We start from the raw sequence: 25758 nt of genomic DNA on the forward strand, positions 1-25758 counted from the left end.
CCTTGCCTTTACGGCAAAGGAGAACTGATCAAATTTGAGTTTTATTTACTCATAAATGGCATAAAGTGCAGGAACTCAGCGATGAGTAAATTTACCTCATGTTTTTCGGGAAAAAATTCCCGAATATGAGAAAAGTACAGATTGGATTCACTCAGTCTATTGGTACCACTCCTAGACTGAGTAAAATTTTCGTCAATTTTCCTCATTTTCCGGCAGTTGTTTTAGGTTTTCCACAGGAAAACATGAGGCTAATTAACTAAACTAAACTCAAATTTGTGTCGTTCTCATTCGCCGTGTTAGGTTGGCTTGACTTGAGCTTTCCAAACTGTTATACGACTTTGTTCACCACTGTGATTCTGTTCTAACCTCTAACTTCTCTTCTTCCATTCCTTTCTTCTTTCTAAGTCGGTTTGCTACTCTACTTAGTGGTGTCAAATCAGCCTACTGATCATTCTTGTATGAAATTGGTTCCAAACGTGAACAAATCCTGTAGGTTTCTTATGGCTTGTTTACGTTTGGAACCAGTTATGCAAAGTAGGCGACGATTGTTCGTATTTGACAGCCACCTCCCCTCCTTGGTTTAAACGTCTTTTGCTCTATTAATAACAATCCCGATAAAACATCCCACCGATTTTTCCCTCAACTTCGTCGGGTTTCGTCGGCATGATCGACCGATTTTATTTCCGACGAATCGGTCGATTGTTGCACCGACGCTTATGGGAGCTTAACACAGGGGTGACTGATTTTACAGTATACTAAATTGGCTCACCAAGTCGATAGATTGAAAGCGATTTGGTAGGGTGAATAATCGATGGATAAAATTTATGGTAAAAATCGACAAAAACCTATCAAATGGGATGATAAAGGACTACTAAATCGACTGATTAGTAGGCAAATAAAGCTTAAAAATAAACTGAAACAGACAACATCGGCTGATTTGTTGCTACTAAATAATCTGATTGGTAGACATAAAGAATCAGAGAATAAGTAAATCTCAAAGAAATCGTCCGACGCAGAGCTATTAAATAGCTTCATTAATCGACATACAAAAACGAACAACGAATGAAAGTCGACGAAATCGGTTGATTTTAAACCACTAAATCTATCGATTAATCAGTATAGAAAGAAATCAAAATACCTATGGAATCCGACGAAATCAGTTGATCAAGAGCTATTAAATAGGTTTGTTTGTATTTTCCTTACAGATAGTATAATCGCAGTTTATACTTACAGTATATTATTAATACCTTAATTCTTAATCTTAATTCTTGAAAATAATGTAAACACGGAATAAAGACGAAATCTCGGACGAAACATGCTCCTGCTGTTCCTTGCGGTAGTCAATAGCTACTGAGATCTTATCGGGGAAAACTCTGGCGACTCAATATCAGATTGAGAACAATCATCAGAACTCCTGCGGCTACTGTTCTCAGGAGTCGATGATGTACGGGATTCAAAGGACGTTTCTTGCGGTTTGGATTTCTTCGGACTGCCTCCAGGCTGTTGATTGGGCTGATCAGACGTCATCACCGAGTTCTTCATCGAACCCGCGAAGTGTGGAGCTTACTTTTTTGCCTGTGACTGGCTGCATCCCGGTTGCTGGGATGACTTCATCTTGTTTTCTTCTGAGCCCTCGGAAAGAGGAGATCGCTTCTTAGTCTTCGTCTGACTACATCCCGGCTGTTGGTCGGATGGCTTCGTGTTTTCTTTCGAGCCCTCGGAATGAGGTCGCTTCTTAGCGTCCCTACGCTGTTTCGCATAAATCCTTCCTTTTGCAGCTGCCACCAATCCCGTGAAAATTTTCTCAGGTGTTAGGGTGATATTATCTAGAAAACAATATAATTTTTAGTGTAATGTTCGTTACCTTGGATATTTATACTTACTGATGATATGCCGAATAAAGTTCAGGTTCCTTATTTCGTCAGATCGTCGGTATTCGTTTATCGCCTTATCCGCAATGATGACACGAAGCCAGTCGTCCTTGGCAGCATTGCTTAATGCGTACGCGATTTCTCGTTTGATACTGAAGTCATGTTGCGGGTCATCGAATTTTACCATCGTATATTGGATTTCTTCAAGGGTATCGAGAGGAAAAGTTCTTTTCATTGGGGCTTCCAAATTCTTGACCACCAATTCTCTGAGCTCTTTGAGTTCGTTTCCATAGTTCGTCAATAATTCCCTTATAGTTCGAAAATGGGCAAGGATGTCTCGATTTTGCTGTTCAGCTGTAAGGAAATAATAACATATTTCACAGCTTAATTAAAATTGAGGGGCCCAAACGCAAAGGGGTGTAAGTGACATTTTGGTCAAATTTGAGCTAACCACACTACAAAAATCTTCAGAGTTTAAGCTTTGCACCAGTATTTTTGTAAGATTTTTAAGTTAAACAGAATAAATTATCATAATTCTGAGAAAACTGGTTTAATTTTTGAAATCTCATACATTTTGTATGGGAAGATAAGAAACTGGCATAACTTAAAAGACCTTTTTCTCAAAACTAGGTTTTTGTCACTTACACCCCTTTGCTTCTAACCCCCTCAATTAAAATTAACTCTTTCAGATGAGTAATTACAAAGAGAAATTTAAATTCTCTGGGGGGTGCGACTGGTAATGAGTTTAGCTGAATGTTGTGGCTTTCTCAGTCTAGGGAAATCCAAACGGTTAAATTTGCATTGCCCTGCAATGAGCAAGATTCACAAATTTAACGTCATTGCTCAAGGTTCGAGAGAACCAAACTCCAATCCTCGATGAGGCGATACGCGAATTAAAAAAACGAAAAAAATTCCAAGAGCTCCTGGATGATTGATCCACGTGATCCTTCCGATTCTGCAAATCCTAATACTTTTGCAGGAATTCCGTCTACCAGTATACAATCATCCTTGCCATTAGCACTAATCATTAAAGAATTATCAAAATAGCAAGTACGATATGCGAAAGGGCATCCAAATAAAGTCTTCTTCATCTGAAACTGTTCTGCGAAATGTCTCTCCTTTCTTGTTCTCTCGCCAATATTGCATTGTTCAGCCATTCGTTTGTGAAGCTGCTGGAGGCGCTGATGTTTCTTGGTTAAATTACGCTGCAGGAGATCATGAAGTTTTCGTATTTAAATGCGCTTATTGACGGTAAATTCCCATACAGCTTTACATAATCAGGCAAGTGAAGAAGCATGCGCACATTGTGGGTAAGACTAGTTTGGCCGTAAAACTCATGGAAACGAAACACAAAATCACGAAGAAACTCTCGAGCTAAATCCACAAATTGGTAAAGGGTTTCTGGCCGACAAAAGACGAAGTGCGGAAAAATATAGAAGAAAGTGCTCATGCTGACTTACAACTTTTTTGTAATCAAGATGCCTGCGTAGCTGTCAAAAAGTCGAAATTCCGTTGCTTTGAAATTTGCCAATTCAGTAAATGGTCTTGGTTTTCGAGCAAATTCTCTTGGAACACTTCTAGCCAGATCGGAGTAGAAAATACCTGGAAATGAACTTATAATTAATATCCTGAAAATATTTTTAAGAATGTAAAAAGCACCTGCTCGTTCCCTATCAGCCTTACGTTATCTTCGACCTGAATATCCAGCTTTCTTTAGATTTCCTAGCATACTCTCAAGTATTTTCTTTGTAACACCTAAATGACACGTATGCATTGCATCAATCGCTAACTGTAGGATCATATCTCGTCCGATGATTCGTTCTACTCCAAATGTAGATTGAGTACGATGATTTTCTGGATCGATTCTTCTGCGGAAAGATCGATCAGTTCTGGCGGTGCATTCTTCCGGGGAATAAAGGTCATTCTGCTAACACGTTTGCCGATCTGTGTGCAATTTGGGCATCCATGTTTACTAACGTGAGACACAGCACCACTTATTTTGCAAGTTGCTGGACGATCACAAATAAACAACCGAATACTAAACTTCAACTTAATCATATCAGATTCACGCTTCAGCTCTACTCCATTTTTCATTAGATCATTGACTTCAGTAACAAAATCCTGGAGGAGTTCATCCGCGCTCGATGGCTCTTTTAATTCTGAGTAACATCCAATTACGAATGAAGAAATTTCTTGTACATTTGGAAAAGCAGCTAGAATTAGCCAAAGGCATCGACCGTTTTTAGCTACGGGAAGTCCATCGATATTTACGTCAAGCTCAATCTCTTGCATTGCAGTAACTATTGGATCACCAGCTAGGTTAGTTAAAGCATTTTGAATTTCGAAATATATGTATTCACCGGGGCTCACTTTTTTGGGAATAATGCTGTATCTGGGTGTTTCTAAAAGAGTCAAACGTGAACGCGGTACATCAAGACCTTCATCCCGCAGAATTTCCAGTAGTGATTTAGTTGCCTCAACCCCTAACCGATACTTGGACACAAAATGAGCAAGCCTATATTTTACAGGGAGGTTTGCACCGTCTTTTGCTATACGTTCACTTAAACCTATATCTGCAACAGCTTCCGTGTCGATTGGTTTCTCCGGAGGACTATTATCATCTTCTTGATGATCATCACTTCCATCCACGGGATGGACACAATCGCCTTCTTCGTCTGAGGTGAAATGGTTTTCCAGGTGGACATCATCCGCGTCGTCTGCCGCATGATCAGCAGCTTCATTTGCATTTTCCCCTTCACTGTCCATCAAATGTCGCCGGTAAATTTTATCATATTCCTTATATTTTGCGGTTTTCTGCTTTGTTCTCCAAATACTCCATCTACTAGCCATCGTGAAATTACTACAGTTTCACTACTTACGGTAAAAATCAACACAAAAACACGTTCTTTTAGCGAGAAAACTCTAAACACTTTGTAAATAAACAAACTGACCGTGACTAGTAAACTTCCATTATCAACACAAGGGTTCGAGATGATTAAATATACCAATTTTAATCCGACATAATCGACTCCCGACGAAAACCGACTTAGCTGATAGACTGATGTACCGACAGAAATCATCGACTAATGACAGTCGATTAAATCAGACAACGCATAGTACGATTCAAACGGCACCCGAGTTAGTTGGTACATTAATTGACTGTTTCGTCGGTGTATTAATCGGTTGATTTTGTCGGCACCCGATTTCGTCGGTCTACCGTAAAATTTCCCAGCTGTCAAATGTTTTATGGGGAAAGTTGATTATCAACCTCATGGGTCTGCTGTCTTGTTGCTTATTTCTAGAGTCGCGCACATCGCGAGCGTAGCCTGACTGACTCTTTTGTTTTCCTTGGCTTGACATGCAGGTGTTGTGAGATGCAATGAGGTATTCGTACTAAAGCCCTACAGTAAAAGTATGGACGACTGTCACCACAAAACTGAAAAAAAGCTGTTCCAATCGAGCAAAGCGGTGCATTTTGACGGTTCGATTGGAACAACTTTTGACAGACGTCCATACTTTTACTGTAGGGCTTTATTTCGTACCCATTCGTCATCGTGTTTCAATCCTGGTTTTTTTTATTAGTTATTTCTCGCGTAACATTTGAAAAGGGTCTATCCTCGTTGATCAATTCTCTTCATCGACTTTCTCTTTAGTTTACCACGGCAACATAAACGAATGTCTCGCTACGGACATACACTGAACCAAAACATCCACAATACTTCGAATGATTATTGCGTTGCTCGAGCCCTTTAACAATATGCATTCGAATTTCGGATGATTTTCTTATGGTTGAATTCGTCGTCAGATGATGAACATCCATATGCCTGTCATTCAAATACAGGATGATTTTCGTTTGAAAATTAGCTATAAAACATACGGCACTCAGAGGACAAACATTTAAGAATAGTGTGACAGGCAAGTGCTTTTAATTAGATTTATAATTTAATTATCTACAATTCCATACTGAATAGCCATAATAAGCCATTCCATTATGGATACAAAAAAATTTCGTGGTGAAGAAAACCTCCTCCACCACGAATTAGCCAAACATTGGTGTTCATGCTTTACCTTTGTTCGTAACAGCTCTGATAGCAATGCATGTGCTTCCACCTCGTTTGTCAGCTCAGATCAGCAAATGACATTCGATAGAATTATTTTCATCATCGTTTTGAATAATTTGCGTTATGGGGCTGAACCAATACCATATGCATTTCCATTTAGTATGACAGTCATTCTGCAGAGAGCATTACGCATTTCAACTGAAGGCCCTATCCCTTCTCATAACAAGTTTCATCCTGAATTCGAGAGGAAAATCATCTGATTTCAAAACAACCGTCATCCGGTTGCAGCTATCATTCGAAAAAGCGATTTCGGTGTTTTGTTTTGAATGGTATGAGGTTTCATTCGATCAGAGGATGATGTTTGTGTACAGTGTACGCTGACTTCGGAAAGTCGACCAGGAAGTGGGGGTTTTTGAAAAAGAACGTACTTGCCTGGGAAAGCAGGCTGGAGGACCTCAACTACAGTCTCAACAGCAGGACCGTGACGACTATGGTGAACGCTGGCAGCAATAGACCGGATTGTGTCGAGCTGAGAAGAGACCTTCAATGTGATTTTTAGCATGCGTCGCGGGGTCCGTCCATCCGACAGGAAGTATCAATTTTTTGGGAAATGATGCCAAATCGGGCCAGGTTCAACATTTAGTCAGCTGTTAAAAATAAAATTCAGCTTATTTTTTTCCCAGTGACATCAATTTTTGAAATAACTGTTATTGCTTACCATATTTATCAGTTTAACCGGGAAAAAACCGGAACTCTAATTACTTAAATTAAGTGGCCACCCTGCTACCATGAAACCGAGCCTCAGGCAAACATACGTTTACTGAGATCTCAGTAGATGTGATGTTTGTTTCGCTAAATGTCAGCAAGAAATCGTGGGATTTCACTCAATTATGTTGCACTCGGCTGTTCAAATCTCGGCAATGCATTGCAGAGCTGATACTTTGAATGCATTGAAATACGAACCTAGCAGAGACTTTGAAGAAATCCTTGTTTCTAAACCCTTCCAAAGCTGTCTTTACACTAAGTTACTTATTATTATGTTCTCAAATACCGATAGAAATTACATCTTATAATACTAAAGGACTGGAACCAAAAGTGCCATCGTAGTTGGAAAATCACAATCCAAAAAAAAAAAAGATTCACAGAAATATATTACACTGGCAGATAGAATCACACAATGAGCTTAAATCAGTAATGTTACTTCTACTATTGCTTAATTCCGACACTAGTTATGCAATTTAAATGCAAAAAAATTCAAAAGATTTTTAAGTAAATTAACATAGCTTAATCACCTTTAGATGCTTATTAAATAGACACAAACCAATATACATCACCAAGGCACAATAGGAAATACCATTAGGAAGAAGGTTTTTAACTCATCGACAAATAGCATACCAGAAACATCACTAACAAACACACTTGTTGTGAATAGAATCCATTCAAAGATATAATAAATGCTGACGCGCCTCTGCCCAGCTTGGTGGAATTCAGCGAGTCGCAATGGGCAACTAAATTTTAAGTTCATACTCAAACACATTTTTAACCATCGTACGCGAAACGTAAAATACCTTACTAGAAAATAAAGGAAACACTATTGTAATCGACGCAGTTTTAGCAGTGCATAAAAGTCCAATTACCAGACAAAGCAAATTTATAGCAATATCAATGCATCACGAAACAATTCCAAATGTACAGGAAGGCAAATAGCGAACGGGGAAGAAACTTTGCTAAATAGCGATAATATTTTTAGATGAACTTAATCGACCGGAACCGTTGTAAATAGAAACGTATTTATTTATAACCAAAACAGAGAACGGAATAACATTTTACCATTAAACCATTAGCTAGCGCAGTGTCGTTTTCTTTCAGTATCCGAACTTCCGAACCGGACGGGATTGTCATCGCTTGGAAAATAAAACACCCATTCTAGCAATAGAAACCTCCGACTGCGGGAGCGGCAGAATCCGTTATAAAATATCTCATCGTTAGCTTTATTCCGACCAATTTACATTCAATATTAAGTATTATGCTTGCCCTTCTTCATCTTTTTCAAATAGTAGTAGATTTCCGTTTAAGCTTCAGCAATTACTTCAACGATCACATGCATTTAAAACATTTAATTTTTTTTTTACAATTTGATTAAATTACTCCAATTTACCTAAGCCTCTTTAGCTTGCGTCTTCCTAAAATTGTCACATCTAAGGTACGTGTGCTCCTATGTATTCGATTTATTTTTTTATAACAATGACAAGTTCCGCAATTATCTCTCACCGTCGGCCCCTTTTAGTCAATTGTGGTGGAATAATTCCCGGAAGGAGCTACATAATCGCATTTCAACGGTTGTTGCCCGATGGTTCGGACGAAATTGCATTCTTTTCTTCGGGCTCCATTTTCCAGGTAGGTAGGTACTCCGCACTATGATGATGGCGACGGGGAATGGCGTTTTATTTTGGCTTGGTAATGGATTTTTCGAATTCGCCCAAAGGTGGGATTCGGTGAAAGGGGAGATATCATTCTAGGAAAACCTGGGACTGGTATTCATCGTCGAAGCCGACGATAGAATAGGAGAGGTGCCTTAATCCGAGGTTAGAGGGATTATCCAATCAATCTGTTTTCGGTCCTTTTTTTTCCCGAGAATAGATTGGAATGTTTAGCTACACACTTTGATGGGTTGTGCTGTTTACCTTCAGGACATGGTTTCGCAATCTTTTCCTTTTACCGTGATTTAATTGCACCTTCAACTGTCTCAACTGTGATTTTTACTGTGTAGAACAGGAAAAGCACTTAAACCGCTATAGAAAAAAAAACTGCGGTGATAAGACAACTGTATTTCAGAGAGAGGTAAAAAACAGCATAACTATCAGTGTAGCCATTTTATGCTGCATGCTATTTTGCAGAGGCGGTGTTATAATAAGAGTCCCGCCAAGAGAAAATGTTGCGCAGAAGCAGCTCCAAGTGGTAACACACTCTGCCACTAAGTGTTTAACACTCCAAAAACACAGTTCGACGCACTCCAAACACACTTCCACTCGAATTTTCTATTAATTCTGGCACCACTTCCATGACTACATTCGTTCAAGCATTCGATTGTTATGTTTATAAACAGTAGCTTTGCATCTACGACGAATGTGTTACTCTTTACTCTTATTCAGGGCTTGAAAAAAAAAAATGTTTTTTCAACCATAAAATCATTTTTAGTCCACCTATGTATAGCACTCAGCTCTGTTTAGGAATATCGGTCAATTCTTTTTCGCTTTGACAGGTTAAATGTTGACTGAAGTTCACTTCTATTCGGGTCTACGAAATATGGCGCACAGGTTGATAGATCCTTATGGGGATTTTCTGTGGAGTGAACGAACGAATGATTCACACAAGGAGTAAAGAGTTCTAGCATATGAAGATCCTCTTAGATGAAGATGAGTGAGATTAATGTTATTCTTACTCTTTCTGGCGAAAAATTCGCCCAGACATACCGCCGAACAATGAGGTGTCCGCTTTCTTTTATTCGCAAGTTGGCAGATCTCAGGTTGGCATTTTCTATGCTGTAATTTGTGAGTTCAAGTGCTAAAATTTGTGATTTGTGATTGAATAAATGATGTTGTAATTATTGTATGCCATTAGTGAGTCGAGGTAAGTTAATAAAATAAAATTCCGCAGTGAAAACAACGACAAGAGAAATTTCATAAAACATAACACCACCTAGTGCGTTTTTTTTATTGTGCATTTCTCACCCAACTAAACTACTTTTTCGGTAGCTTTCCAAATGGTCGTAAAACTGCGCTTTTGCATTGCATCGGCTTGAGGTGTTCGGCGCACTTTTTCCTTGCCTCGTAAGGAATACGCTGAAGTGACAAGACGTCCCGGATTCGCCTTCCTGTCCCGCATTACCAAATGTCCTGCAAAACGTCCCACATTATCAAGTGTCCCGGAAATTGCCTAGCGTTCGAAATGTTGCTTTTGGTTTTTCGTTAGTGTATTTTTGGTTGTTTTCGATTCCATCATTTCTACGGGCTTCTTCAACGTAGTCCTAAATCCTGGTTTCGGTTTATTTAGAACTATAAAAAAAACCACAACACCGGTGTTGTAAATTTTGGTTTATGCTAGATATATTGTGCATTATTTTGAACCTGGTATATGCTGGAAAATCCTTTGAAGTACTTGAAGGTACTATGACGTTTTGAGAACTTCTCTAAAATGCTGGGATATTCTTGTGAGATTTTTCGTATTCTCTACAATTCTGGGAGCTTCTTTTGATTTTTAGCAGCTTTGGAGAAGCTTGGTGATCTTATATTAAGTATTTGGACTAATTGAACTAGAACTTCAATCCGAAAAACAAAATTGATGTGCAAGGAAACTATCTGAAGTTCTGGGAAATAATTTAAAGTTCTATGAACTTTTCCTGAATTCTCACATTTTCTAAAGGAGCATTCTTCTAGCGTAGCATTTTTTAATAATTCAAGATCCCCTACCCCTTCGTCCTTAAAATCAATAAACTTCTCTGAAGCTCAAAGAGCTTTTTGAACTTCTGACATATTCTGCCAAGTTCCTCAAACTTCCTTGATGTTCTGCGATATTGAATGAAAAACTATAACCCTCTCTTTAGTTAGTTTGGTCTTGAAATATTTTGTTCTTTGGAATTCTTTGAGATTCAGGGAACTTTTTTATATGCTTTGAACATTATTAAAATTATAAAAAAATTCCAAAGGATTAAAAAAAAAGTTTAGACTTCTTCGAAATGCTGGCAGATTCTAAAATTTGTTTAATTTTTTTAGAAGCTGGGAGAAATTCTCTCAATATATAAAGTTGTCTGAAATTCTTAAACTTTCTCTGATGTTCTAGGATCTTCTATGAAACTTTTAAACTTCTTTAAAATTCTGTAAAATTCATTAGTTTTTAGGATTTCTCTGAAATTTGAGGAAAATCTTTAAAATTTTCAAAATTTACCTGAAGTTCTTTAAAACTTTCTGAAAACTTATGATCTTCTCTTAAGGCTTTGAATTAAGATAACATGCTGGAGGATTCTCAATAAACCCTTCAAATTGCTCTTAACTTTTGAGATTTTTTTAAACTATATATCGTTGAAATAAACTGACGCAAGGTTCTTAAATAATTTTGAAGTTCTCCCAATGATCTTCTCTGAACTTCATTAATATCTATGGAACTTCTTGAAGTGATGAGTACTTTTATAAAGTTCTGAGGGCTTCCCTCTAAAATTGTCGTGTACTCCATGTTTCGTTGAAGTGAATTACTGAAGTCTAAGAAATAAGAACATTTATAAAGCTATTAAATAATTTTAATAAATTAATTTCACATAATGAAGGATTATTCATCTTCTCAGTGAGAAAAATATAAGTGAGTTTATATAGTAATATAATTGGTTAAGTATAACTAAATTGTTTTATTTTTTTTTTTTTTGAGAAAAACTAATTGTTGCACCAAAATAAAATATCTTTAGAATACGGGGATGTTGTTGTACGGTACACAGCAAAAAAATAATTTTAATATCTCATCAATGTGGATGCACTTCAATCGTGTCGAATATGTGGAGTAATATTACTTGCCAAAAAGGACAAAATTATCATTAATACAGTGCATGAGCTGACATTACGCTGCTTTCACTGCATTTGTTTATTTTTTGGCAAGTAATATTACACCCTATTTTCGACACGATTGAAGTGCATCAACTTTGATGTGATATTAAAATTAATTTTTTGCTGTGTAGCGACACCTACTTGAGTTAAGAGAAGAATCAGAAATATGTAAAAAAAAGTGAGTTGCACGAAAAGACCTGTTTTCGTTTCAATAGTTTGAGTCCATATCAATAGTTTTTATGTGTTTTTTAGGTGAACTGGCTATGTTCAACCTTTTTCATGTATAAAATCAATGATTCCATGGAGCATTGTTGAATAACGAGGCGATTTGTGAATCGATGATTTTTGTGTGTTTAATTGTGTGTCCAAACTTCAATTTTTAGAAAATTATACAAATTTTCATCCAAGCTTCAAAAGAATTGATAAATTATGCATTTTTTGAACAGGATGATATTTGCTACCGTCGGCAGGTAAAGTATGCCTTTTTGGTGTACGAAATAAACCCTAAACAATGGAAACCAACCAATTAATATCATTGATATGTAGCTGCCATAAACTAATCAAGCCTCTTCCATGATTCTACAGGGCGAAGAAAGTCGTCCACTCTTTCGATACATTGCTTGGGGGAATCTCTTCGGTAATCAACACTTTCGAGGACCGATGTCAGATTAACTGTGAAAAAATGGCTGTTGTGTTTTGTATTCACATGGAATAGTAACTATCGGGCAAAAACATTGAAAAGGAAACATTTTTTGAACATAAATTGATGCTTCTATAAGTGCAAAAATTTGTGCGTTTTCTTTTGATCAAAAACGCTTTTTAAAAGCACTAATTCGGTTGGTTTTCAATGTAACCTGAAGAACATCTATCAAACAATGTTTTAACATCAAAATTTTCATTCACATTTCACTTCGAACTCAAGTGCATTTTTACGAGCTTTTTTCGCAAACACATTTTCATTCGAGAAAACTCAATGTTTCACTTAGTAGAAAATTACTATGACATGAAAATCTGACTTTACGAACTTCACACTTTCACCCCGTATCATCATATAAACATTACTTTAATAAAATACGCGTGAAAATGCTTGTCGAAATGTTAACAAAAACATACAATTTTTGTTTACGTTTTTCTAATCGTCCTCGACCCGTCAACTGATAGTGCCCCTTCCCTATAAGTAAGCCAAAGACATCGAGACGATGCAACGCAAAAGCGCAGTTTTATGGCTATTTCCGCTCTTTTGAAAGTCAGCGAGATTGTTCAGTAGGGTGGGCAATGCGCAATATTTAATTTGCTGAATTTTCTTTGGGAACCAGAATCATCTTTCTTTCAAAGACTGGATGTTCTCGTTAATTATATTAAAAAAACTATATAATTTCAGGTCATATTCAATTAATAAGCTAAGATTCTAAACGAATTGAATTAATTTTGTTTTGTTTTTTAACAGTTCGAGTATCAACTGTCGCGTTTCCCTGTGCTTAAAGATGGGAAAATGTTGTTTCCGTGTTGTTTGGTTAAAGCAAGTGGATTCCAGTGGATGCACGGTATCGGATTGGGCCAAGAAACATTCAGAAACGGAAGTGTTCTGCAAAATCTGTAGAAAATCATTTTCGATTACGAAAGGATTCCAGGCCATCGATCAACATGCGAGGTCCGCAAAACATAGAGATGCATGGATCGCTCAACACGGTGCTAACCAAATGCATCTAACCGTAGAGCAAGAAGCGGGGTCCTCTGGAATAGTTCCGAACAAAAAACTTCAATTATTCAGCGAGAAGCATAAGATAAGGTTGAATCACATTAATCACCCAGAAATAGACATTCATTTTACATTTTTTTGCAAAAAATGTTAATTAAAACAAGTGGTTCACTATGGGATGCTGAAAGCTTTAGGGTTTTAATTTGGAACATCTGACTATATGTTAGATTTTGCTGTGCTTCCGTAATTAGTAATTTTCCGTTTGATTTAATCAATATTTTACATAAAATAGATACTGAAGAGTTGTGAAAGGAAATGGATTTTACCGGATAATCGCTCCAGTTACCAATTACAATAATACCAATAGTGCACTAAACGCAGCGGTCAAATTTAATAAGAGGCGTAATGCATTAGGAGATGCCATTAGATAACGAATAGTATTGCGAACTCAAAGCTGACAAAAACTCATATGGGACTGATGTGCAGCCCTGCCTGTAAGAAAACTGACAACATATAAGTGCTTGTATACCATACCAACCCAGGGTTACAGTCTCGCCATTCAACGCTCAAAGCTTGACGGTATTTGTTCAAATGAAATACTAAATGGATGCGCATGAAAGCTAGTAGTTGTGTTCCATCGAACACAACTACACATTTTGGGCAAAAATTATGAATTGGAAAAGGTTTACTGAAAAAAGGATTTATCTTGAAAATTGAACAATTTGAAAGAGTAGTCAGCAGCAGGCTAGTGTAAAAATCAATCACTCATGTCTGTTTACAACAGATACCGATCATACAAGAACAAATACTACTAATATTGACAAAATGCTTAAAATCTTCTTATACATTTTTAAATTGTAGCTCAATAAGTCCTACTTGGGTCTCCTTTTTTGGTCACTTTTTGTGCCTTAAAAGTCACTTAATGGTCACTTTTTTACTCATTTTAGTCACTTAATGGTCCCTTTTTTACTCATTTTAGTCACTAAAATCACTATTTTTGGTTATATTTGGTGCTATCAGCCCTGTTATTGGAAAATAGCAACTGATATGCGTAAAACATGATGGATTTTTTCTTACCTTTTCACGCCACTGAAAAAGCCTGAAACAACAGCCAGGACACCAGCAGAACAAAACCCGTCCGTCCACCCGTCTTGATTTTTTTTTTTAATGGATGAGGTAAGCTTTTATTCAGCTTTTTTTGAAAATAAATTAAACACACACACAAAATTTCCAGGATTATCTCTGGATGAAAATCGAAGCAGTGCATGCTATCGAACCTGGTCAGCATGTCATTAGCAAGGCTGACCACGGAAGACATATTGCTCATTCAGAGAGATATGCGAGAGATGGCACAGGACGTGGCAGAGAAGGCAGCCATTGGTGGACCATCTCTCGAAAGCTTGTATGGGCGATACGCGGATCGACCACATGATTTTAGTTTCATGGAGGGAGAGATCCTGTGCATTCTGGATCTTGCGGATATTGTGCGAACAAATGGCATTAAGCCGTTTTTGAAAGCACGTAAAAAGCGCGAATCAGGGCGCGAATGCATCTTGGGTCCGCCGAGGAACAAGACGACGAATTTGATGGCCACAAGGAAAAACTCCGAATTAAGATTGAAGCCCATTTCGCCAATCCGTAAGTATACAGAAGGGTGGAATTAAAATGAAATTAGCGAATTTAGAATGCACTACTTGTACCAAGCTTGTACCAAAAAGGTGTTTTGACCGATTTCGGTAATGTGCCACTTGGTCCTGATCATCCTAAAATCCAAGCACTTTGAATTAAAATTTTAATTTTCTGTTTCGTAGGAAATATCACTTCGATCAGCAATACTTCATGTCAAACTTGATGATTGCTAGGTACCGTTGCCAGGAACAATACCGAGCGGGAATTACTTGTCCGTTGTGTACTTTTGCCGGAAAAAAATACTAAGCTCTCAGCAACCGCTGATGCTGTTGGGAACTGGAACTGGAGTATTTATAGTTTTACGTGGCATGTTGCCCTGAAGCATCCTAGTTGTTCGAATTTGGATGCGTCCACTCTCCAAACGGCGTGCTTCTGATGCTGTCAGTCCTGCAATTTCATCTCCTCCAAAGGTGCTTTTGGAGGCGGATTATATTGAGAACAAGATCCCAAGCAAGAGTTATACACAGTTTGAGTCGTCTACAGAATCGACAATTTCAAACGAAGTTTATGAAGATCTGAGTGTCATCGAATGTAAGTTTATCCTATATAAGCGTATCTTGAGAAAAAAAAAGACATTCTACTCTCGCTGTTTTATTTTCGTTATCTTCTAGATTCTGTCGATTTTTTGGAGGACAGCCAAGAGGACAGTCCTGATAACAAAAATGAGAACACTCAAGGTATCTCTGGCGGTAGGAAAAACGACAGCTGGGAAGATATTATTCTTCCACTGAAGGGTGCCAAAGGTAAGAATAATATTTAACCACAGACAAACAGACGTCACTCGTTATTTTGTATCATCGTTCATGCATTTACGGATTGAAACAATCAATAATTTCGTTACATTAGTGAATTCAGCGGCATACCATATGGAAGCCAAAGGAAAAAAAAACATGAAGAAGATGCTGGCGAAGATCCTTTGCTGATTCAATGAGATATGATGTGTAGTTTTGTTTGTTTGGCTTTACAGTTTTCAGATCAGTTGAGTAATATGATATTAAAGTACATGATTCGAATCACTATTTGTTTTTTGTCACAGTAACATAGAATTCACAAATGGGTCATTTATTTTTTGAAACGTTCGAGTAGAAAAGTTCGAAGTTTGGTGCGTTAACTTATCTGATTCGATCTCCCGACGTAAAGTAGTGTTGTTGGCCTTTAAAATTTATAAGAATTGGAGACAACATGAGGGCACTTAGGTAGAATTAGAAGCAGTGACGTCTCGGCTACTCCACTGCACTTTATTAAAATTCTGGGATCTTGTTTTAACTGTACGGCTTTACATATTGGACCAGGAATTGTCAGGAATAGAAATAAAAAATGACTTTTATTCGTTGATGTGAATGATAATGTGTTTTTGAGGATAAAATAGATGTGGGATGTGGATGTGTCGTTGACCCTGTATTGGACTTGGAATAGTTAGGGGAATTCCGTAGAAGTTCAATTTTTTATAAAACGTCAGGGAACTTCGTTGAAAATAAAATAAAATTCTTCTTTCGGGAAGTGCATACAAGTGTTTTTTTTTTTCATCAGTAGAAAGGAAAGTTGACGAGCGCAGACCTCTGCTCGATATAAGTAATAATATAAATAGCCGATCCTTCCTGTATAGTAAGCGAGGAATGCGGTACACTCCAATAGAGTTAGACTCGGCTGCATACGACTAATTGACGCACACTGGGGCAGATCAGTGATTTTCTCGGAAAAAATTAATAACTTTTGAACAAAGCATCCAATCAGAATACTGTCTTCGGTAAAGTTGTTTGAATTAGTTAGGCGCTTCTTCTGAATAAATTAATTAGTTCGCAACTTGGTCGTAGAGATGGCGCGCGAATCTAACTTTTGAATAAAGCATCCTAGACGTATGGTGTTTTCAACAAAGTTTTTTATCTATTAAAATAAAGGAAAGTTGCAGAAGACATAAAACTTCCATAACCTTTAGTTTCGGAGATATAGGGTATATTGAAAAATATGATGCCAAAATTCTTATTTGTTAACTTTTTGTATATTTTCATATGTTTGCTCTGGTTTCTGCATTTATTCCAACGAAAACAAACTAGGTGCAAATTTTCATTGCACTATTTGTGGAATTTATAGTGGTTTTAGTGAAATATTCTCGAAAAACATGATATTTTGCCTGTATTTTAGGTGGGTGGGATTCTCGTAGGGGCAGCTAAGGGCAGCTGGACTTTGTCTCTTTTGCTAGCTCATGTCATTGTCTAACATATACCAGAAAACTGAAGACATGATATTCGATGATTTTTTTTAATTGCAACGATATCGACAGTTCGGACCAAACCGTCATCGCCTGGATATACGGCTATGATGCGACCCAACTTCCAGTTGGTTTCGATCGTGGAGCAGAACAACCATGTTTTCACGGATGTTCGGCGTAGTTCGAAGATTCTTCTTTCTGGGTTGTAGGGTGTTCAGATAGTCGCGACTCCAAGCGCGCCAGAAATGTTCGCGCATAAGTTGCAGCTGTTGCCATCTAGTTAGACATGCTGCCTTGACGTCTTCCAAGGATGGCTCGGGTATGGCAGTGAGAGGGCGTCCAATCAGATAGTGGGCTGGCGTGATCACCAGTGGGTCTGCCGGGTCGTTGGAGATGGTGAAAAGTGGTCGAGAATTTAGCACAGCTTCGATTTCTACCAGAACGGTGGATAGCTCCTCGAACGTGAGCTTTACGTTGCCGACAATACGCTTTAGATGGCTCTTGGCGGACTTGACTGCGGCCTCCCAAAGGCCACCGAATTCGGGTGCGTCCGGTGGGATGAAGTGCCACTCGATCTCACGGTTGCGGCAGAATTTCTCGATGGTGTTAACGGCTTGCTGATCCCGGAACTGTTGGAACAAGGCGTTCAGTTCATTGTTGGCACCTCGGAAGTTGGTTGCATTATCCGAGTGCAGCTGTTGGATCATTCCTCGTCGTCCAAGGAATCGCTTCAGGGACGCCAGAAAGGCATCGGTGCTTAAGTCGGAAACCGCTTCTAGGTGGACGGCCTTGGTGGTCATACAAACAAAGACGGCCACATATGATTTCACTAGAGCAGGACGGCGCACACCTTGCTTAATCAGGAAAGGCCCGGCGTAGTCCACTCCGGTCACGGCAAATGGGGGCGATGGTACCACTCTCGATGCTGGCAGGTTTCCCATCAGTTGGCTGGTATTGGTTGGATTAATCCGGAAGCATCTCACACACTTACGTGTAATTTGCCGGATGGTGGAGCGAGCGTTCAGAAGCCAATATCGTTGTCTCATGGCGTTCATCAGGCCAGACTGCCCGACGTGAAGCTGTTCGACGTGCATCTGTCGAATCAAAAGGCGTACCACCGGGTCCTTGTCTGGTAAGATGATGGGATGACGGCTCTCGAACGGTAGTTGTGAGCGATCGAGTCGACCGCCCACACGAAGTAGACCATCGGTATAGATAGGACGCAGGTTTGCCAACTTCTTGCAGGGTTCGTGGTCAACAACTCGTTGAATCTCGTCCGCCAAATGAACGAACTGAACCACGTGGATTATAGCTTCGGTTGCCTGTCGCAGTTCCGGTATCATCAGGTGATGGTTTGTCTTTCGCTTGGCAGGGTTCTTCATACGGCAGTTACCAACGAATCGCAAGACGTAGCCCATTACACGTTGGATTTTGCGGAAGCTACTGTACCTGGAGAAAAATGGGAAAGGTTTCATACTCACAGCTGCGGTGACGATGACTGGTTTCAGCTCTGGCAGCAACGGATCTGGTACTTCTTCGGGTGGATCGATGTCGTATTTCACTCTCTGGAGGAACTCAGGGCCATTCCACCAAAGGTTGTTGTTCTCCAAGGCTCCAGGTAGTTGGCCGCGCGAGACGATGTCGGCAGGGTTCTGCAGCGATCTAACGTACTCCCACCGGAATCCACCAGTGTGTTCTTGAATTACAGCGATTCGGTTTCGGACGAATAATAGGAGTTGGTTGAGCGGTTTCTTGATCCAGGCTAGGACAATCGTACTGTCACACCAAAGTACAATTTCCCGGAACTCCATATCCAGGGCAGGTAATACCTTCAGAACTAATCGTGTCAGCAGGAGAGCGGCGCAAAGTTCTTTTCGTGGGATGGAAAGATCGTGAAGAGGGGCCAACTTGGATTTGCTTGTCAGTAGGCGGAGCTTCGCTGAACCATCGTTGAACAGGCTTCGTAGGTAGATGCAGGCCCCGTACGCCACTGTTGAGGCATCGGAGAACCCGTGCAATTCGAACGCGACGACTCCTTGGAATGTCACGCATCTTGGGATGGCGATGTTGTGCAAATGCGACAACGAAGCTTGAAGTTCTTGCCACTTTTGCACCGTGTCTTCATCAATCGGATCGTCCCATCCGACCTTGAGCTGCCACAACCGTTGAGCCATTAGTTTTGCCAATACGATAACTGGAGAGACCAGCCCAAGAGGGTCGAAGAATTTGGCTATCTCCGAATACATTACCCTCTTCGTAACACGTTGTTGTAATGGCGGCGGTAGCTTCGGATGGTTTGCAATGTACAGCGTATCGGCATTCGGATCCCAGAGCAAGCCAAGGACCTTGATTGCTTCGTTTACATCACGTTCTTCTAACGGTACCCTTTTTTCCTGGTCTTCCACGGGAATGCGCTCGAGAAATTCTTTGGAGTTCGAGCACCATTTATGTATCGGAAAACCACCACGTCCTAGGAGCTGCTTCAATTGTTGTTGAGCTTCGATTGCATCTTCCACCGAGTCTGCGCCGGACAGTACATCGTCCATGTACGTCTCCTCCTTTACAATGCGAGAGGTGATAGGAAAAAACTCACCTTCTTCCTCGACGAGCTGTACCAGGCACCTTGTTGCGAGGTATGGAGCGTATGCTGTACCGTAGGTAACAGTACACAGTTCCAGAACCCGTAGCTTCGGAGACGGGTGTGGTCTCCAGAAGATTCTGAGGAAACGTCGATCTTGTAGTGCTTGCAGTACCTGCCGGTACATCTTGGCAACGTCTCCAGAAAAGGCGATCTTGAACTTTCTGAAGCGTAGGACGATGAAATGCAGATCATTCTGCACCACAGCACCACTTGGTTTAAAGACAGCTTTTCGGATGACGACTTGGCACTTGCATCGAACACGACACGACATTTTGTGCTCGAGCTGGACGGACGCAGTACAGCGTGATGTGGAAGATAATACCTCTGCTGGTTGGGAGGATCATCAGCTTCATTGATTTCACGGCAATGTTCGAGAACCTCGTACTCTCGAACGAACTCTACGTACTGCGCTTGTAGTTCGGGATTGTTCATCAGTCGTTTCTCCAGCATCAGGAACCTCTTCAGAGCTAAAGCACGGCAATCGTCCAGCTGCGAAGAATTTTCGTTGAACGGCAAGCTCACGATAAATCTTCCGGACTCGTCACGCTGGTATGTGGACAGAAAGTGTGCTTCGCATGCCATCTCCTCGGTTGATAACTTGGGTACGTCCGACACTTCCTCGATTTGCCAGAACTTGTACATCTTTCGCTCGATGTCTTCAAGAGAAACGTGGCTGGCATGCTGAACTGATACGTTGGAAATCTGTGGCTCGACGATGACACCAGATACGATCCACCCAAGGTGAGTGTCTCGCAACTGTGGCAGGTTGTCCGCCAGGTTGAGTTGGCTTGGCTTCAGTATATCAAAAAACAGCTCTGCGCCGATCAACAGGTCCACCTTATCGGGCGTGTGGAACTCGGGATCGGCAAGAACCACTCCAGCAGGGATGTCCCAATTGTTGATGTTGATCTTCGACGATGGAATTGTGCCCGTTGCTTTCGGCGTCACGAGGCACTCGAGGCTGGCTTGGAAGTTGGATACTCGGGACTTGAATTTCAGCGTCACCTTGTCACGAGCGAGGGTGCGCAACGCGTTGATACCGGTGATCGAAACGTTGGCTGGCTTCTTCGGCAGACCCAGGCAATTGGCCATGTCTTCGGTCACGAAATTCACCTGGGAGCCGCTGTCCAACAGGATGCGGCATGGATGGGAATGACTGTTCTTATCAAACACCTGCACCACTGCGGTAAGCAGCAGTACCGTCTTGGTCGACTGGGTGAAGTTTGACGAACAGGTGGTGGACACAGGATGTTCCACGGGGGCAAGAATCTTCTGCACCGACATCGACGGTTGACTCGGAGCAGCCGGAACCGGTGGCGGGATTGCCATAGATTCCGCGGGAAGAGAAATGTTTGGCATTTTCTCCTGGGAGGGTGCCCCATCTTCATGGAGCAACGTGTGGTGTCGGCGCTGACACTTGTGGCACGTCTTGATTGAAGGGCAGTTCTTGGAACGGTGTCCTTTGCGCAGGCAGTTAAAGCAGACTCCTGCTGCTCGGATCTTTTCGTTCTTCTGGGAAGAGGTTAGGTTGTTCAGGGCAGTGCACTGGAAGTTCCGATGATCACCACCACAAATCTCACATGCTTGGGACACATTGGTGGAAACTGCGTGGCTCTTCTGCGGCTGAACTCTTGAAGGTAGCTGGGCTTGTTTTGACTTGATTGTTGGCGGCACTGACTGGAACGCTGCTTCGCAGTTTTCCAGTATCTGGCATCTGGATTTCAGGAACTCGATGACTTGGGAATACTTCGGAAGATCTCCTTTCTTCTGGGTCCCTTCCCAGGACTTACGGGTCGATTTATCAAGTGCTGAAATTATCAGATACACAATGATGTGTTCTGAAACTCCGGTGATTTGTTGCTGAAGGTAGCGCAAACTTTCGACGTGGTGAGTGGCTCCGTTCAGCAGTGTACGCAGTTCCTTATGAGACTCCGACGTCATCTTCTTGAGGAACAACAACCCACGGATGTGAGTTTCCACTATGACTCGCTTGTTCTCGTATCGGTCCGTTAAAATGGTCCAAGCTTGCTCGTAGTTATCCTCGCTTAGGAGCTTAGCGTCCAGAACTCCAGTAGCATCTCCGATAAGAGCTTTATCGAGGTGATACAATTTTATGGCATTTGTATCCCCCGAGTTGGCCATCAGGTCCTGGAAGATGGCCTTGAACTTGGGCCATGCGTCGTAACTCCCATCGAACGTTGGGATTGGTGCTTTTAACGGTTGCTGCTGGATAATCACGTGAGGTGCTGCTGGAATGGCTGGAGGAACCTTTGGAGTGGCTCGAGCTTTTGCCTCTAGCAGTAACTCTTCCACAGCATTGGATACGTCGTAGTACAGTTTCTCGAAGCTTACGTATTCGTCATCCTGTCCATCGAGCGCTTCATCGGGTACCAGGGCTATTACCTTGCTGTGGAATTGGCTGTACTCAGCGTAGGTAACAGCCAGGTTCTTGGATAGCACACCAAGTTGTGCCAATCCAAGCGTCTCATTGATCAACGTCCGATTAATCCGCACCAACTTCATTTTCGCTTGGGAGCGCTGGCGAACCAATCCACGATATTTCTTTGCTGTAGCTTCATCCCAGTTGGCTTCCCATTCGTCGAATCCATGGAACGATCCAGATCCATCCGATGGTGACGGATTTCCTTGTTGCTGTTCGACACCAGCATCTTGCACACCATCGCGTGTCGACGAACGCGTAATAGGCATTTTCGTATTTTTACGAAATCACTTTGTCTTTAACTTGTCGCGAACGCGCACACGAACTCGATTCACTTGCTATTATTCGCGCACGATGGGCATCGGCAACAGCGGAAGCAGTTTTGTTTTGGCACTGTTTGCTAGCGTAGCTCGTCCTTTTCCCCACTCGGAAGGCGGCAGGCAGTTCGATCCTTTTGGTAGGACTGGGCAAACTTACGGGCGAAATCTTCTTCAAACGGCTCGCTATCCGGTTCGTGATGGACCAAATTGATGTTCGGTCTGGGAAGGCACTTTCCCTTTCGGCAGTGGACTGTATCGGCAATGATTGGTGGAGGAGGCAAGCGTCGATCTAAATCAATCTCTTTGAGCTCTGAAAAGAGCTGGGGGTGGGTTTCAACGCTTGCTCCGAACCAGGGATGTGTGCTTGGTAATTATTTAAACGGCGAACGGCTACGCTAGTAACTACTTTATTTCTCTCCTCTTTCTCTCTACAAAGGTTTGCTTTTTCTGCTGCTGATGCTTGCTCGTGGCCGGTCAAAAGGAAACTGAATGTCAGTTTGCCATTTAAATGATCTTTATTTCTTGTGATTGTGTGGTTTACATGTATGAATTTTTTAAGTGACACAGATGCGTCTTTTCAACTTTAGTACATTTGAGATTTTAATTATTATTTACAGTTCCTAGTCCTATCAGGCCTATTTTAAAGTATGACCACCTTGGTGGGATTGGTTTGATTTGAATTGGAAAAAGGAGACTAATTATAACTACTATTTACAACTACAACTAACCTACAACTACTATGTACACCTAACCTACTATATACAAATTGCTTATCAAATCATGTTCTGATAAATTACATTTTTGTACAAATTTAGTCTTAATTTCGTTAATTTTGGAATCTATTTTGGCAATGCCTGCCTCTTCATGTAAATTTGTTATTCTAGTGTCGAAAGGACGATCAAGAACCATCCTCAGCACTCTATTCTGAGCTACCTGAATTTTGTTCCTGTGAGTCTGTGCACATGATTCCCACACCGGAGCTGCGTAGAGGATCGCAGGTGCTATGATTTGTTTGTAGACGGCCAGTTTGTTCACCCTTGAGAGGCGGGATCTGCGGCAAATCAGCGGATACAGACTCCTAACCAAGGCGGAACACTTGACTACGGTTTTCTCCACATGCGAGCGGAATAGAAGCTTTTCGTCAAACAACATCCCGAGATAGGTTACTTGGGCGGACCACTCAACCCTTGTGCCATCCATGATTACAGTACAAGAGGGAGCCGGTTTTAGTTTGGGTGATTGTCGATGGAGGAACATGATTGTTTGTGTTTTGGAAGCATTGATTTTGATTTTCCACGTGGTGGCATAATCAGCAAAGGCGTTAAGGCATCGTTGAAGTTTGTTCGTTATTTCACGAGGCATCCTTCCTTTGACGGCTATTGCGGTATCATCTGCGAACAGGAAGAACACGCAACCGTCACCGAGGGGAGGAATGTCGGAAGTATAAATGCTGTAAAGCAAGGGGCCCAGCAAACTGCCTTGCGGGACTCCTGCTGGGATGGAAAACGTGTCTGAAAGACAACCTTTCAACGATACCTTAAACGACCTTTGCTGGAGGTAGCTACGGGTGATTTTAACCAGATGTAATGGAAAGTTGAAGTTACAAAGCTTGTATACAAGCCCATTGTGCCAGACATTATCAAACGCTTTCTCAACGTCTAACAATGCCATGGCTGTGGACTTGGATACAGCTTTGTTACTTCGGATGTTATTCATCACCCGCACTAGCTGGTGATTGGTGGAGTGCCCCTTTCTGAATCCAAACTGTTCCGGAAGGAGAATGTTATTTTCCTCGACAAACTTGAGCAAACGATTGAGAATGAGTTTCTCGAACAATTTGCTCAGCGCTGAAAGGAGGCTGATTGGTCTGTAGCTTGAAGCTAGCGTTGGGTCCTTCCCGGGTTTGCGGATAGGTATGATTTTCGCTGTCTTCCAGATGCTTGGAAAGTAGTGCAGTTCCAAGCATCTGTTGAAGACAGCAGCCAGCAGAGAGTGAACCTTCATGCTGAGATTTTTCAACACTAGGTTGAATATTCCGTCAAACCCGGGGGCCTTCATGTTTTTGGTGCATTTCAGCGCTGAGCAAATCTGTTCAACTGTGATTCTATCCTCCGGAGGGATGGCACAAGGGGAGGAATCAAAGTTGAGTACGCATTGCTCAACCTGAACTTCGAGCGGACTTTGGTTGTTGGAGCCAAGCAAGTGCGATTTGGCAATATGCTCACCAATCGCATTTGCTTTCTCCTGAGGGGTGATTATGAGCCGATCGTCATCATTTTCATCTTTTAGTGGCGGAATGGGTTTAGGGTGCGTCTTTAAGACCTTGGCAACTTTCCAGAATGGTCTGGAGCGGTCGTCCAGATTCTGGACAAGCCGCCCGAAACTTTCGTTCCGGAGTGAGACCATTCTGGAAGCAATCTCCTTGTTCAGATCGGCCATTTCACGTTTCATCGCTTGATCTTCAGTCCTCTGAAACTGGCGTCTACGAACATTTCTCAGGCGAATTAAGAGTTGGGTGTGGGAATCAATAGCAATAAACTTACCCCTCACAGGAACTCGTCGGATGCACGCCTCGTCAGCCACGGTTATGGCTTGGTGCAGTCCCTTCAATGCTCGGTCGATGTCCTCCACGATGTCAAGCGGCGGGTTGTCGATGATGTGCCTGTCTACCACGCGTCCAAACTGGGCCCAGTTTACGCGATGATAGTCCTTGCGCAGGCTTGAAGCAGGAGCCACGTTGCAGCCCAGCTCAGACACCACCGGTTGGTGGTCGGAACTGAGTTCGTTCAAGGCTACCGGCTTGGACAAGCCGATATTTGTCAGGAACATGTCTAGCGTCGATGGGTTGCCCGCCGGTGAGATAAATGTTGGCTCATCCGAAAACCAAACGGAGTACAGCCCATGCTGTGAGTGGTCGAACAGGAGACGACCGTTCTGGTTCTGCTGGTAGTTCCGCCAGGCCTCATGGCGAGCATTCAGATCTCCTCCAACTACGAAGCGGGAACCGGTACGGGTGATGGTGGACAGGTCCTTCTTGAATTTAGCCGCTAGTCCACTGCTGGCGGCACACTGTCGAGGGCAGTAGACGGCGATGAACTGGACGTATCCAGTCGATGACTCCACCTCCACACCAAGGGCCTCGATGATAGTGGTGCGGATATGGGACAGAGTGTGGTATTTTATTCCTTTCTTGACGACGACCGCAACACCACCCCCCCTGGAGCTGGTGCGATCAAG

At 41.6% G+C, this 25758-nt stretch overlaps 1 protein-coding gene across 1 annotated transcript; it reads right to left on the reverse strand.

Annotated features, from left to right (window-relative positions):
* Positions 1-1563: 1563 nt before the first annotated feature.
* Positions 1564-22470, reverse strand: LOC135704830 (uncharacterized). Its single transcript, XM_065226345.1, has 4 exons — positions 19714-22470; positions 17224-19672; positions 1884-2225; positions 1564-1826 (listed from the first exon to the last, which is right to left on the reverse strand). Exons 1-4 carry the CDS (start codon positions 22468-22470, stop codon positions 1564-1566), a joined length of 5811 nt encoding a protein of 1936 aa, XP_065082417.1.
* Positions 22471-25758: the final 3288 nt, after the last annotated feature.

This window comes from Ochlerotatus camptorhynchus, unplaced genomic scaffold (genome assembly GCF_037179485.1).
Source record: "Ochlerotatus camptorhynchus isolate MF236.1 unplaced genomic scaffold, CSIRO-AGI_Acam_v1.1 ptg000248l, whole genome shotgun sequence".
In the NCBI taxonomy this organism is placed as follows: Eukaryota; Metazoa; Arthropoda; class Insecta; order Diptera; family Culicidae; genus Ochlerotatus; species Ochlerotatus camptorhynchus.